Genomic DNA, 13,645 nt, shown 5'->3' with positions numbered 1-13,645 from the left:
GTAAGGAACAACAGAATCATTCTGGCAGTCTTGTAAGAGAAGGATCTTGTGGCTGTGGTCTCATTCTCCAGGTTGGTTTCTTGGGCAGTTTATACTGATCGTGGAGGCAACAGTGTAGCTGAAAGAACACATGTAATTCGGTGAGCTCCCTCAAGTCCTGCAGCAGGTAATATGGACTGGGGGAGAGGGAGTCTTCTCGGGAATACAGAGATGGCTCAGTATACTTCTATTAGAGGTGAGAGTCCTAATGGAGATTGTATAACTTTCATCCATAAAAGAACTCCATTTTTTTTCAAAATATTCAGTATAATCTCCTAGGCTTTTAGTGTACTTGTGAATGGATCTTCTATAATACTGGAGAGGATAATTATAGTTAGTGGAGATCAGTATGGATCATGAGCCCAGAAAATAGAGGAGAACGTGCAAACAGAGGCTCCCAGGATATTGAAGAGCTCTGGGAGACAGTTTGGGATATATATGTGCTATTAAATTAAGGGATTATCATGGTAGTCCCTTGGACTGAAAGCAGATAAAACCAGTCAGTCCTAAAGGAAATCAGTCCTGAATGTTCATTGGAAGGACTGATGCTGAAGCTGAGGCTCCAAAACTTTAGCCACCTGACATGTAGAGCCGATTCATTAGAAAAGACCCTGATGTTGGGAAAGACTGAAGGCAGGAGACGAAGGGAACGAGAGAGGATTAGATGGTTGGATGGCATAGTGATTCAACGGACATGAGTCTGAGCAAGCTCTGGGAGATGGTGAAGGACAAGGAAGTCTGGCGTGCTGCAGTCCATCAGGTCACAAAGAGTCCGACACAACTTAGTGACTGAACAACAACAACAATCATGGTAGTCATATATCAAAAGAGGAGTGGACCCATTGATAACTGTGTTGTTGTTTAGTCGCTGAGTGTGTGACTCTTTGTGACCGCATGGACTGTAGCCCGCCAGGCTCTGTCCATGTAATTTCCAGGTAACAATATTAGAGAAGGTTGCCATCTCCTTCTCCAGAGGATCTTCCCCGCCCAGGGACTGAACCTGTGTCTCCCGCATTGGCAGGTGGATTCTTTACCACTGAGCCACCTGGGAAACTTTGTTTAATCTACTCATAGTCAACAAAAAGTGAAAGTCGCTCAGTTGTGTCCTACTCTTCATGACCCCATGGACTATCCAGTCCATGGAATTATCCAGGCCAGAATACTGGAGTGGGAGGCCTTTGCCTTCTCCAGGGGATCTTGCCAACCCAGGGACCAAACCCAGGTCTCCCACATTGCAGGCAGATTCTTTACCAAGTGAGCTACCAAGGAAGCCCCATTTTCTACAAGGTGGCAGACAAAAAACAGGGAGGAAAGAGCTCAAGTGGATGATCAATCTAAGGCATCAAGAACTACATGTATACAAAATAATACACAAATCAAAGAGCATTACTTCTCAAAAATTTCTATTTCGCTCATTTGAGGTCCCTGATGCCACAGATGGGGTTCAATCAAAAGTGAGGGGAATGAAGTGGATGCGTAAACTATTCCTGAGACCATCAGCATCTTCCATTATAGACTTTCAGCTCAAAACTCAGACAACACAAATGAGATACAAAGCTGCAATTATTATAGAAAACTGAATCATAATTACCCTGTAATTCACCCATAAAAATATTTCCCAAATCTATTTTAAAAATTGAAAACAGACCAGTTTCTACAAGCATATCAAGGATCCATCTTGGTAGGCTAGTTTCATTCAAGCTAAATTTGCATTTATTCCTTAATCACAGTGTTGAACTCATTCTCCACCAAGAGGAAACAAATTAATTCTGGGCTTCTGAGGAAAGACTAGTCAATCTTCTCTTATTTCTTATAGATTATAAAGCTGCAATCAACTGATCAAATAAGCACAGTATCCCATTTTATGTGACTGGGACAATTCAAGAAGGAAAAGTACATGTTCTGTCTTCCAAGAATAGAAATACACACACACACACACACACAGTCTCCCATATCTCTTACCTATAATAATAAAAGCCAAGAATTCTAAATTTTTTTTTCACCTCAAAGTGAAATAATTGAGAAGCACACCAAAGAACCAGAGCTCTGAATATAAACACCCAGGAGGGATACTGAGGTGTACATTAAGCATTTGTTAAAGACATTCTAACTTTTAAAATAAGCAAAAAATAGACTATACACCTTAAACTTGAATATGGTGAACACCTCCTTATATCCTCTGATATGAAATTTTACTGGAAAACCTTGCAACTCAAAGATACTTTTTCCATATGTATCAAAAACTGCAGCCTGAATGCCCATCATTTGAAATGAATTACCCTGGTTTCCAACACTGTCCTCTGTTAAGAGGCTGAAGACGAGTTTTTGTTTTTATTTTTGAAAGATCATGGTTTCTTCACATATTCATTCACACTAGCCAAAGTCAAGAATTTCTGAGGACAAGTTTAGACACTTAATAAAGAACAGCAGTTCCTGAACCATCTGCTTTGCTCAAAAACTGAAGATCTGTCACCCGCAAATATTCGTCTTTCTCCATGCCTGTGAGAATATTACTGTCAGCTGGGGTAGGTAACATTTGGTTTTTAATTGACATGACAAACAGGCCAGGCTTTATAAAATGGCTATAATCAGTGCCTCTTTTTGGTGAAAAACAAAAGCAAACCATCATATGAATCCAAAAGTCACTCACTTTCAGCAAGTTCTTTTGATCCATTTAAGTGTCCTGTTACTAATCTGCTGATGAAGAAATGTGCAAAACACAGAATTTGAAGTGAACAACAGAACCTTATTAGAGTCAAAGATATATGACAGAATACACTGGAAGTTTGTTTTTTTTTTTTTTAAGAGGGAATCATTTCTCAAACTCATGTCATACAAAACTGCAGATTCCAGTAGCCTGATCCTATATTGTTGTCTTCTTACCTGGTAAGGAACAATACTGCCATGAGCTGTGCCCCACCTTTGTGCTTCCTTTTGGCCAATAAGATAATTAGCAGCTACCTGGGTCAAACATGCCACCTACCAGAAAGAAAAAAAGAAGAAGAAGACGCTTGTTTATTTCCACTCATAAATAAAAGGTCATAATAGGAAGATTCTCAATTGATTTCACTTCATGTCATTGTAAAAGGAAAAAAAGAGAAAGAGAAAACTGTTCTGCTTGGTTAGAAAATATGCAGGCAACCACACTTTCATCACACAAAGAAAAACAGAGCAGTATTACATTACTGCGTGAGACTAAGTCCTGAGTAACGGTCAATTGAGAAATATAAATACAGAAACACCCGCTCCTGAAAAGATCATCTGAAGGTAGAAGTTGACCCAGTGGATGGAACCCTGGTCCAGCCTTTAGCATCAAAGTCATTGCAAAATACATCAGCAACTAGTATATTACTTTACCCTTTTTCTTTCCATCAAGATGACACACAAAGAGCCTATATCGTCATTGAGCAAATGAACTGATCAGGTGCCACATTCCTCTAAACTTCTCATAACATGAAAAAATAATAAACAACCTCTACTTTGTTAAGTCAGTTCGGTCAAGCTTTCTGTTCCTTTTGCCCAAAGCATTGTTCCTGGCACAGAGGATCAAGATTATTTAACTTTTTAAATTAATTAACTAATCGTTCTCAAATAAAAATTACTAGACTTCTTTCAAAATGACCCTAAGCCCATATCCTCATTATAATACTTGTTTCAGCTTTCAAGAACTACAGATCTATTAAAGGGTCATCAAAACTGTAGGGTCAACCTCTGACTCTTGCAGTATTTCATATACAGAAAATGAAAACCTGTAATTATTGAAGACCAGGAGCTGACTGTGGCTCAGATCATGAACTCCTTATTGCCAGATTCAGACTTAAATTGAAGAAAGTAGGGAAAACCATTAGACCATTCAGGTATGACCTAAATCAAATCCCTTATGATTATACAGTGGAAGTGAGAAATAGATTTAAGGGACTAGATAGCAGTGGCACCCCACTCCAGTACTCTTGCCTGGAAAATCCCATGGGCGGAGGAGCCTGGTAGGCTGCAGTCCATGGGATCGTGAATAGTCGGACATGAATGAGAGACTTCACTTTCACTTTTCACTTTCACGCATTGGAGAAGGAAATGGCCACCCACTCCATGTTCTTGCCTGGAGAATCCCAGGGATGGCAGAGCCTGGTGGGCTGCCGTCTATGGGGTCGCACAGAGTTGGACACGACTAAAGCGACTTAGCAGCAGCAGCAGCAGATCTGATAGACTGCCTGATGAACTATGGATGGAGGTTCATGACATTGTACAGGAGACAGGGATCAAAACCATCCCCATGGAAAAAAAAATGCAAAAAAGCAAAATGGTTGTCTGGGGAGGCCTTACAAATAGCTGAGAAAAGAAGAGAAGCAAAAAGCAAAGGAGAAAAGGAAAGATATAAACATCTGAATGCAGAGTTCCAAAGAATAGCAAGAAGAGATAAGAAAGCCTTCCTCAGCGATCAATGCAAAGAAATAGAGGAAAACAACAGAATGGAAAAGACTAGAGATCTCTTCGAGAAAATTAGAGATACCAAGGGAACATTTCATGCAAAGATGGGCTTGATAAAGGACAGAAACGGTATGGACCTAACAGAAGCAGAAGATACTAAGAAGAGGTGACAAGAATACACAGAAAAACTGTACAAAAAAGATCTTCATGACAAAGATAATCACCATGGTGTGATCACTGACCTAGAGCCAGACATCCTGGAATGTGAAGTTAAGTGGGCCTTAGAGAGCATCACTACGAACAAAGCTGGTGGAGGTGATGGAATTCCAGTGGAGCTATTTCAAATCCTGAAAGATGATGCTGTGAAAGTGCTGCACTCAATAAGTCAGCAAATTTGGAAAACTCAGCAGTGGCCACAGGACTGGGAAAGGTCAGTTTTCATTCCAATCCCAAAGAACAGCAATGCAAAGAATGTTCAAACTACCACACAATTGCATTCATCTCACACGCTAGTAAAGTAATGCTCAAAATTCTCCAAGCCACGCTTCAGCAATACGTGAACCGTGAACTTCCTGATGTTCAAGCTGGTTTTAGAAAAGGCAGAGGAACCTGAGATCAAATTGCCAACATCCGCTGGGTCATCGAAAAAGCAAGAGACTTCCAGAAAAACATCTATTTCTGCTTTGTTGACTATGCCAAAGCCTTTGACTGTGTGGATCACAATAAACTCTGGAAAATTCTGAAAGAGATGGGAATACCAGACCACCTGACCAGCCTCTTAAGAAACCTATATGCAGGTCAGGAAGCAACATTAGAACTGGACGTGGAACAACAGACTGGTTCCAAATAGGAAAAGGAGTACGTCAAGGCTGAATATTGTCACCTCACTTATTTAACTTCTATGCAGAGTACATCATGAGAAATGCTGGGCTGGAAGAAGCACAAGCTGGAATCAAGATCACTGAGAGAAATACCAATAACTTCAGATATGCAGATGACACCATCCTTATGGCAAAAAGTGAAGAGGAACTAAAAAGCCTCTTGATGAAAGTGAAAGAGGATGGTGAAAAAGTTGACTTAAAGCTCAACATTCAGAAAACGAAGATCATGGCATCTGGTCCCATCACTTCATGGGAAATATATGGGGAAACAGTGGAAACAGTGTCAGACTTTATTTTGGGGGGCTCCAAAATCACTGCAGATAGTGACTGAAGCCATGAAATTAAAAGACACTTACTCCTTGGAAGGAAAGTTATGACCAACCTATATAGCATATTAAAAAACAGAGGCATTACTTTGCCATCAAAGGTCCGTCTAGTCAAGGCTATGGTTTTTCCTGTGGTCATGTATGGATGTTAGAGTTGGACTGTGAAGAAAGCTGAGTGCCAAAGAATTGATGCTTTTGAACTGTGGTGTTGGAGAAGACTCTTGAGAGTCCCTTGGACTGCAAGGAGATCCAACCCATCCATTCTAAAGGAGATCAGTCCTGGGTGTTCTTTGGCAGGAATGATGCTAAAGCTGAAACTCCAGTACTTTGGCCACCTCATGCGAAGAGTTGACTCATTGGAAAAGACTCTGATGCTGGGAGGGATTGGGGGCAGGAGGAGAAAGGGACAACAGAGGATGAGATGGCTGGATGGCATCACTGACTCCATGGACGTGAGTCTGTCTGGGTGAACTCCGGGAGTTGGTGATGGACAGGGAGGCCTGGTGTGCTGCAATTCATGGGGTTGCAAAGAGTCGGACACGACTGAGCAACTGAACTGAACTGAACTGAATTATTGAATTCCATATGAGGATAATGACTTGATTCAGTGATCTGCCACACAGGGCTTATGTTCCAATGATTATCCATGGCTTCAAGGGCCCAGAACTATGGAAAGGAGGTGACCAAATAACAACTTTCCATAGTTTGCAGGACAAAAAGCTTCTGGCCTAATAGCACCATCATGATTTGCATAGGCTGGCTTTTCTTATTCTATTATCATCAGATGTGATAAGGAATCTACCAAGCCAACGAAAGAGACAACCCAAATTGAGACTGGCTTGTGGAGCAACTCAAGGGGTGGTTTTTTTCAGGGCTTGGTTCTACAACCTGTCCTTGCCCTCTACCTGGCTTGGGAGCTGTGTGTCCTACAAGAGTTATAAATGGAGCTCAGCCTGGATGAATCTCCTTGCAACAGCAGCAGTCATTCTCCTTTACTTTACTTTTTTCTTGGGATTTACACTCACTTTTATGTTCATTTACTGCTCTGCTGAAATTGGAACTGCCTTGTGGCAGCTGGTTTGGCTGTACTGCCCAGGTGGCAAAACTAATAAACTTTGAGTCATCCACTTCTGGACCTCCATCTGGTCTTGGGCATTTGAACCATGGAGCATTCCAGAGCTGCCTGGGGCTGCCTGGTGCTAATCACCATTTCACAGATCACTTCTGTGTCTTTCAAAATGGAAAATCAAATCAACATTTTGTAGTAAAAAATGTACTGGATGGGAAGTCCAGATTCATGGTTCCTAATTTCTGTCAACTCTAGGTATATAATTTAACCTCATTGACCTTTAGACACTTTCTCTATAAAATATTGGGCATTTGACCTAAACTAATTAGTTTCAAAACTTTTTTTATTTAAAAAAAGGGTATAATTCCTGTATCAAACTAAATAATGTATAAATAATACATAAGCAGCTAATACCCTGCCATGGACTGGCTGTAATACAGGCGACCTTACAATGCCACCCTAGGAAATGTGAACATAGAACACAATTTGCAAATTAGTAAATGGTCTAAATTTGTTCTCAAGGTCTATACCTCTGGCTATATTATATTTCTTAACAATGTAGCAGAAGAAAAGATAGCAGGGATGCAACAGAAGTCATTTTCCCATGAAGGCTCTTCCTGAAACTGGGGACAGTTTCTCAAGTTTGAAGTTTTACCGTAAGAAAGGTGCCTCTTTGATAATAGCTATGTTGGGGAGTGGAGGTGCTGTTCCTTTCAAAACGTCTAGTGAAAGTCACTCTCTAAGGAGCTCAGGTGCTACTGAAGGTCAAGAATGCACATTAATAAAGGTGATGCCCTGCAAGCAAAAAGTCCCATGGGGCTTGCTAGTTTCACTTTTCTAATTCAAAGTCAAGTGATAATCAATAGACCAACAACAGAGAGGACTGCATCAACTTGTGGGCTTACTGGATGGTCACAGGTTTTTGTTTGTTATTGCTGTTGTTGTTATTTTTAATTGGAGGATAATTGCTTTACAATGTTGTGTTAGGTTCTGCTATTCAACCACGCGAATCAGCTGTAAGTATACGCATATCCCCTTCCTCTTGAGCCTCCCTCCCATCCACCCCCATCCCACTCATTTAGGTCATCACAGAGCACCCAGCTGAGCTCCCCGTGCTACACAGCATCTCCCATTTGTACATGACAGTGTACAAATGTTAGTGCTACTTTCCCAATTCATCCCACCCTCTCCTTCCCCTGCTGTGTGCACAAGTCCACTCTCTACGTCTGCCTCTCTATTCCTGATCAGAAAATAGGTTCATCAGTACTGTTGGTCACAGGTTAATGTGAAGCTCTTAGATTGTTCTGAGACAGTTGCCAGGGATAACCATGGGCTGGATGCCAGGCTAGAGGTCAGCCTAGCTTCCTCATTTCTTGCCTTACTACCTCATTCTTTCTTCTCAATTTTGACTTCTGTGTTTGTTTTTGACAACTGTAGAGTGAGCTTGAATGAAGGGTCAGACTTCATCTCACAGACTGTTTCCAAGTGGAAGATCATATCCATTTTCTCCACACAACGATAGCTCATAAAAACAAGAAGCAATTTCAAAACTAGCAGGTTCCCACCAGGGAGGAAGGTTAAATAAGATTTTACACAAGCTGCCATCAAAAAACAAAGTATGATTTGTCAGTGACAACTCAGAGGTGAAGTCTGGGTGGGGGGGTGGAATTCTATTTTAAAAACAGAGCAACAGGGCTAAACTTAGCAACCCAATGTTTAAAAGGGGCATTCCAGATCTGAAAGTAATCTACTATTTACAAAGACATATTTTAAAGCAGGAGAAAGGGGAGAGAGTCAACAGCTATGACGTGATTATGTATGAAAAAATCAGAGGCTTCCTGGCAATTAATGACAAATTTTCCACAGATCAAAAGAATACAGGATGTGACTTTTAGGTTAATAACTACATACTGTATACCCATTCTAAATATTGCATTAGATCATTATTTTCATCCCCTAAACTTAGGCTCATTATTTCATCATGTGGATGCCATATAATTTACTCAGAATGTTGCCTTTATATGGTTTCATCTAAACAAAACAGCCAACTTTGGCTTAATAATAATCATTCTGACAATAAAATTATTATTTTAGATAAAATAATGGGTCCTGATATTCTTTGCATTTAACCAGAAAACTAATGGGGTGGTCAATGTGGATTTCAAAGGACACAGCCCCAGAAGGTTTGAGAAAGAATATGTCCATTCCCCAAAGCAGCCCCATGATGTCCATCACTTCGTTTTACTTCTACCAAAATGAAGATAAAATGCAACAATATAATCTTTCATCTCCAAAAGGACAACCAAACATCACAAGTAAAAGAGGAAAAACAAGATTAGAATCGTACCCCCACTGCATCAAAAGGGATAATTTTTTCCTTTCTGCTGGTACCAAGCTCACTCTGTTAATTGCATGGCAGGCCAATAAGTCTACAGATGATGTGTTGAGACAAGGAACTCAAACTCTATTAGGAAAGCCGGAGAATTGAGAACATGGCAGACTAATTTCTCAAAATAAGCACCTTATTGAGGTCTGGATGCCCATTTCTTTTATATAAGAGGGTGAGGAAATAAAGTTAAAAGGTCATTTATCTTGCAAAATAGGAGGAAATGTGTTCATTTCTTCTTTTCTGCAGCCATTCATAGGTAGGCAGGGAGAAGGAAATGGCAACCCACTTCAGTATTCTTGCCTGGAAAATTCCATGGACAGAAGGAGCCTGGCGATCTACAGTCCATGGGGTCGCAAAAGTGTGGGACATGACCCAGCAACTAAACAACAACAAAGAGATTGCCTCCCTGTGAGCTGAACAAAGCCATTTTAGTTTAACATTCAGGCAGAGGTGCAGGGTCCCCTGAGGCAGGCAATTACGTGGGATGATAATAACAAAAGCAATGAAAAGCAATGGTTAAAGTCAAAGAAACAGATCCAATATGGAGTCAAAATTGACTCTTCCCTGTTACACTGCTTCCTTGCATATATTCTGGCCTCTGACTAAGCTAGACTACAAACCAATCATGCACCACTTCTGCATCTACCGAAATCTGCATTCACTCTTCAAAGTCCATTTCAACAACACCATTTCATTAAGTTCCCACGTGCTGCATGCATGCTAAGACGCTTCAGTCATGTCTGATTCTTTTTAACCCTATGGACTATAGCCCGCCAGGCTCCTCAGTCCGTGGGATTCTCTGGGCAAGGATACTGGAGTGGGTTGCCATGCCCTCTTCCACGGGCTCTTTCTGACTCAGGAATTCAGGAGATCTCTTACATCCCCTGCGTCGGCAGGCGAGTTCTTTACCACTAGTGCCACCTGGAAAGTCCTAAGTTCCCACATCACCCAAGTGCCACCTGGAAAGCCCTAAGCTCCCACATCACCCAAGCCAAAAAAGAAAGCCTCTGAGCAAATACAACACCTTAATTTGCCTGACTCCTGATGTGCTTTCATAGTCTGCCACATATTACAATTAAAACTATGAGATGATAAAGCTAGATATTCCTAAATCAGTAGTCCCTAAACCTAGCGGTGCATCACAATCACCTGGGGAATTCCACAACTCCAGCCAGACTTAAAGAACCAAAATGGAGCCTGGAAGAAAAGATTCAACCAACATATCATTAACTGTACACATATCTGAGATCCAAAGCTTTAAGAAACTCTAATCAAACCTCTGTATATTATAGATAGATAAAGGAACAGAGAAGGTAAATAATTTATCGGAGGTCACGTAGGTAAGTGGTAGAACTTTTCTCCAATGATAACATCCTTCTCCATACTACAACATTATTAATCACTTCTTTTAAATTGGAAACTATTTCAGAGTAAGAATTATGTATTATAAACCTTTTGTATGTACTCATAGCACCTAAAATAGAACTTGAACACTAATATTTTTAAAGCATGAATGAAAACAATAATTACTGTTTATTTATTCAATACATACTGAGTGTTGGTTTGTGTGAGTCATTATGCTAGGTACTGGTTATACATAAGGAAATGAAAAAGACCTTGTCCTGCCCTCTTTGGACTTAAGAATAATGAAGAAGACAACTAAACAAACAGTCATAGGAACTGCCGTGGGGAGAGAAAATGGAGGAGAACTTTAAAAACAAATAAAATAACATGAGAAAGCCCTAAGGTAGGAAAGAGACTGGCATACAGGAAGAAAACAAAAACTGAAGGTGACCACTATAACCAAAGCATGAAAAGAAAGAGAAAAGGAATGAAATTGAAGAGGTTTAGAGAAGCCAGACAATGCCAGTCCTTGCAGATCAGGGTAAGGAGTTGTTATTTCCACATCTTTCAGACGATCATTTTAAAATCACAAATCATATCATGCCATTCCTCTTCTTAAAACTCATCAGGCTTCCCACTACATTTGTAATTAAACCCAAAGAATGACATGAAAAAAAGGAAAGAAAGGGGACCGGTTAATGCAGGGGTCTAACATGAGTTGCTGATAGTTCAGACCAGGTTGGTAGCAATGGAAATGAAAACAGTGAATTTAAGACATGTTTTAGGATCTGAAGGGACAGAACATGTGAAAAAGTATATGGGAAGGGGATAGCAGATAGAATGGTAAGGTAGGAGCCAGCTGTAACTCCCAGATTTCTGGCTGAATATCTGGGTAGGCTCTGAAGGCGTTCACAGAAATAAGGAAGTTGGACAGATGAACAAATTGAAGGCAAAGAAAATAAGAGTCTGTCTTTAAATATGTTTAATTGGAGATTCCTGTGAGACAATCACTCGGGCTGGAATCACCAGCACATAGATAGTATTTAAAGTCATACCCCCCATATATGTAAACGTTTAACTGATTCACTTTGCTGTACAGTAGAAACCGATACAACATTGCAATGGCAACCCACGACAGTTTTCTTGCCTGTGGAATCCCATGGATAGAGGAGCCTGACAGGCTACAATCCACCGGGTCATATAGAGTTGGATATGACTGAGTGGCTAAAACAACAAATACTTTAATAAAAATTAATAAAAGTAAATTAAAGTCATCCCCCAAGAGTATAAAATATAGAGAAAAACTTAGAGAAGAAATCATAAATAAAATAAAACAAAAGAAGACAAGCCTCCATATCAAAAGAACCCTTCCTCTAATCACAGGTATAGTCAAAGATGTGGGTATAAACTACTAGCTACAGTTGAAACACCACCAAATCAGAGATAGGTTTAATAAACTATGACATCCATATGTGATGGAACACAAAGTAGGAACTTAAAATGATGAAACAGAAGGATACAGCACCATGTAAGAAAATGTTCACAAAATTTTTAACCTATTTTAGAAGAGTTTTAGATTTATAGAAAAAATACCAAGATAGCAGAAGAGTTTCGATATACAACACACTCAGCTCCCCTGTTATTAACGTCTCTGGAGCTGGAACATGGTAAGTAAAAGAGGCAATAGTGGAAGGTGAGGTCAGGGAGGTATGCCAGGGTCAGATCATAAGGGTCCTTACAGGCCTGGTAAGGATCTGCAGTAGTATTCTAAGGGTTATGGGAAGCCATTGATTTATAGAATTAGATAATCTGGTTCTTACATGGAGTATACAGAGGCAATCAGTGAAACCAAATGATCTCACATGAGGTAGGTATCACAATGTCCATTTTTACAGCTCAGAAAACTAAGCCTAGGGAGCTTAAATATGTTGTCTAGATGTCACAGCTGGTGAAGAGCAAAACTACAACTCACACTCAAATTCCCTAGTCTCTAAGCCATCCCTATACCACCGCCTCCTCTCTGTTTAACCTCTCTGCTCCCAGCCCCTCCCACTCTAGCAGGCCTTAGTGTTACAGCTCTGTCCTGCATATATATCCTTGGTTTCACATTTAATATTCTCTGCTGCTGCTAAGTCACTTCAGTCGTGTCCGACTCTGTGCGACCCCATAGACGGCAGCCCACCAGGCTCCCCCGTCCATGGGATTCTCCAGGCAAGAACACTGGAGTGGGTTGCCATTTCCTTCTCCAAGGCATGAAAGTGAAAAGTGAAAGTGAAGTCACTCAGTCGCGTCCGACTCTTCGAGACCCCATGGACTGCAGCCTACCAAGCTCCTCTGTCCATGGAATTTTCCAGGCAAGAGTACTGGAGTGGGGTGCCATCGCCTTCTCCAATATTCCCTGCAAAGCCCCCCAAATCGCTGGAGTAGACTAGAAGCCCCACAATCACTCTGCTGTCCTCTGCATTTGCTAAGGTTGCACATCCTTAACTGAATCGATTAATTCTCTTCATGTTCTTCTGCTCAGCCTTACTCATTAACTAACTGTAAAAGTTAGTTAATGGGAGAAATATGTTAAAAGAGAAATTAAGAAGCTAACATTCATGGAGAACACATTATTCAGGAAGAAAACTTCTTCCAAAAAAGCCCTCATCAGAAAGAGATCCTGACATCGCTCTTTTTCATCCTAATGCCGTTCTCTTATATGACAAACTTTCTACACAATTTAACCCGCTTTGCTTTGTCCCTCATATTTTAAAGAAGACTAATTTCTTCAGGACCACTAAGGACCAAGGAGGAAAAACATTTGGAAGTAGAGAAAGTATTTTGACTATCTCAGGTTGAAAGAAGAAAAAGAATTCTACTTATTCATGCTACATTTATCATTTTACATTTCTAGTATTTATTCATGATAAAAGCTAATACTTATTGAACACTAATTGTGCACTGTTCTAATCATTTTATATGAAATACTTCTTTTAATCCTCACAGCAACGATATAAGTGAGATGTTTTGTTTGGTTTTTTATTTATTTTTGGCCACGCCAAGTGGCTTACAGGATCTCATTTCCCCGACCAAGGATTGAACCCAAGTCATGAAGATGAAAGCCTGGAATCCTAACCATTAGGCCACCAGGGAACTCTTACGTGTGAGATGTTCTGATGAACCCATTTTA

General features: G+C 40.4%; 1 protein-coding gene across 29 annotated transcripts in view; it reads right to left on the bottom strand.

Annotated features, from left to right (window-relative positions):
• The window catches only part of SUGCT (succinyl-CoA:glutarate-CoA transferase), a 784,651-nt gene that overhangs the window by 624,088 nt on the left and 146,918 nt on the right, over positions 1-13,645 (bottom strand). For 22 of the 29 annotated variants that reach the window (XR_015162296.1, XR_015162293.1, XR_015162295.1 and 19 more), the window contains one exon: positions 2,923-3,018. The exons of the other annotated variants lie outside the window; for them this stretch is intronic. Coding sequence is in view for 18 of the 22 variants with exons in the window: in XM_086395998.1 (XP_086252124.1) it covers positions 2,923-3,018 (96 nt within the window). In the remaining 4 variants the exon portion in view is untranslated. The remainder of the gene's footprint in view (positions 1-2,922; positions 3,019-13,645) is intronic. 29 annotated transcript variants of the gene reach the window in all.

The sequence above is a fragment of the Bos grunniens genome, chromosome 4 (genome assembly GCF_055505025.1).
Source record: "Bos grunniens cultivar Pamir isolate PY7600 chromosome 4, Bosgru_T2T1.0, whole genome shotgun sequence".
Classification (NCBI taxonomy): Eukaryota; Metazoa; Chordata; class Mammalia; order Artiodactyla; family Bovidae; genus Bos; species Bos grunniens.
This window is presented reverse-complemented; position numbering and strand designations above follow the sequence as displayed.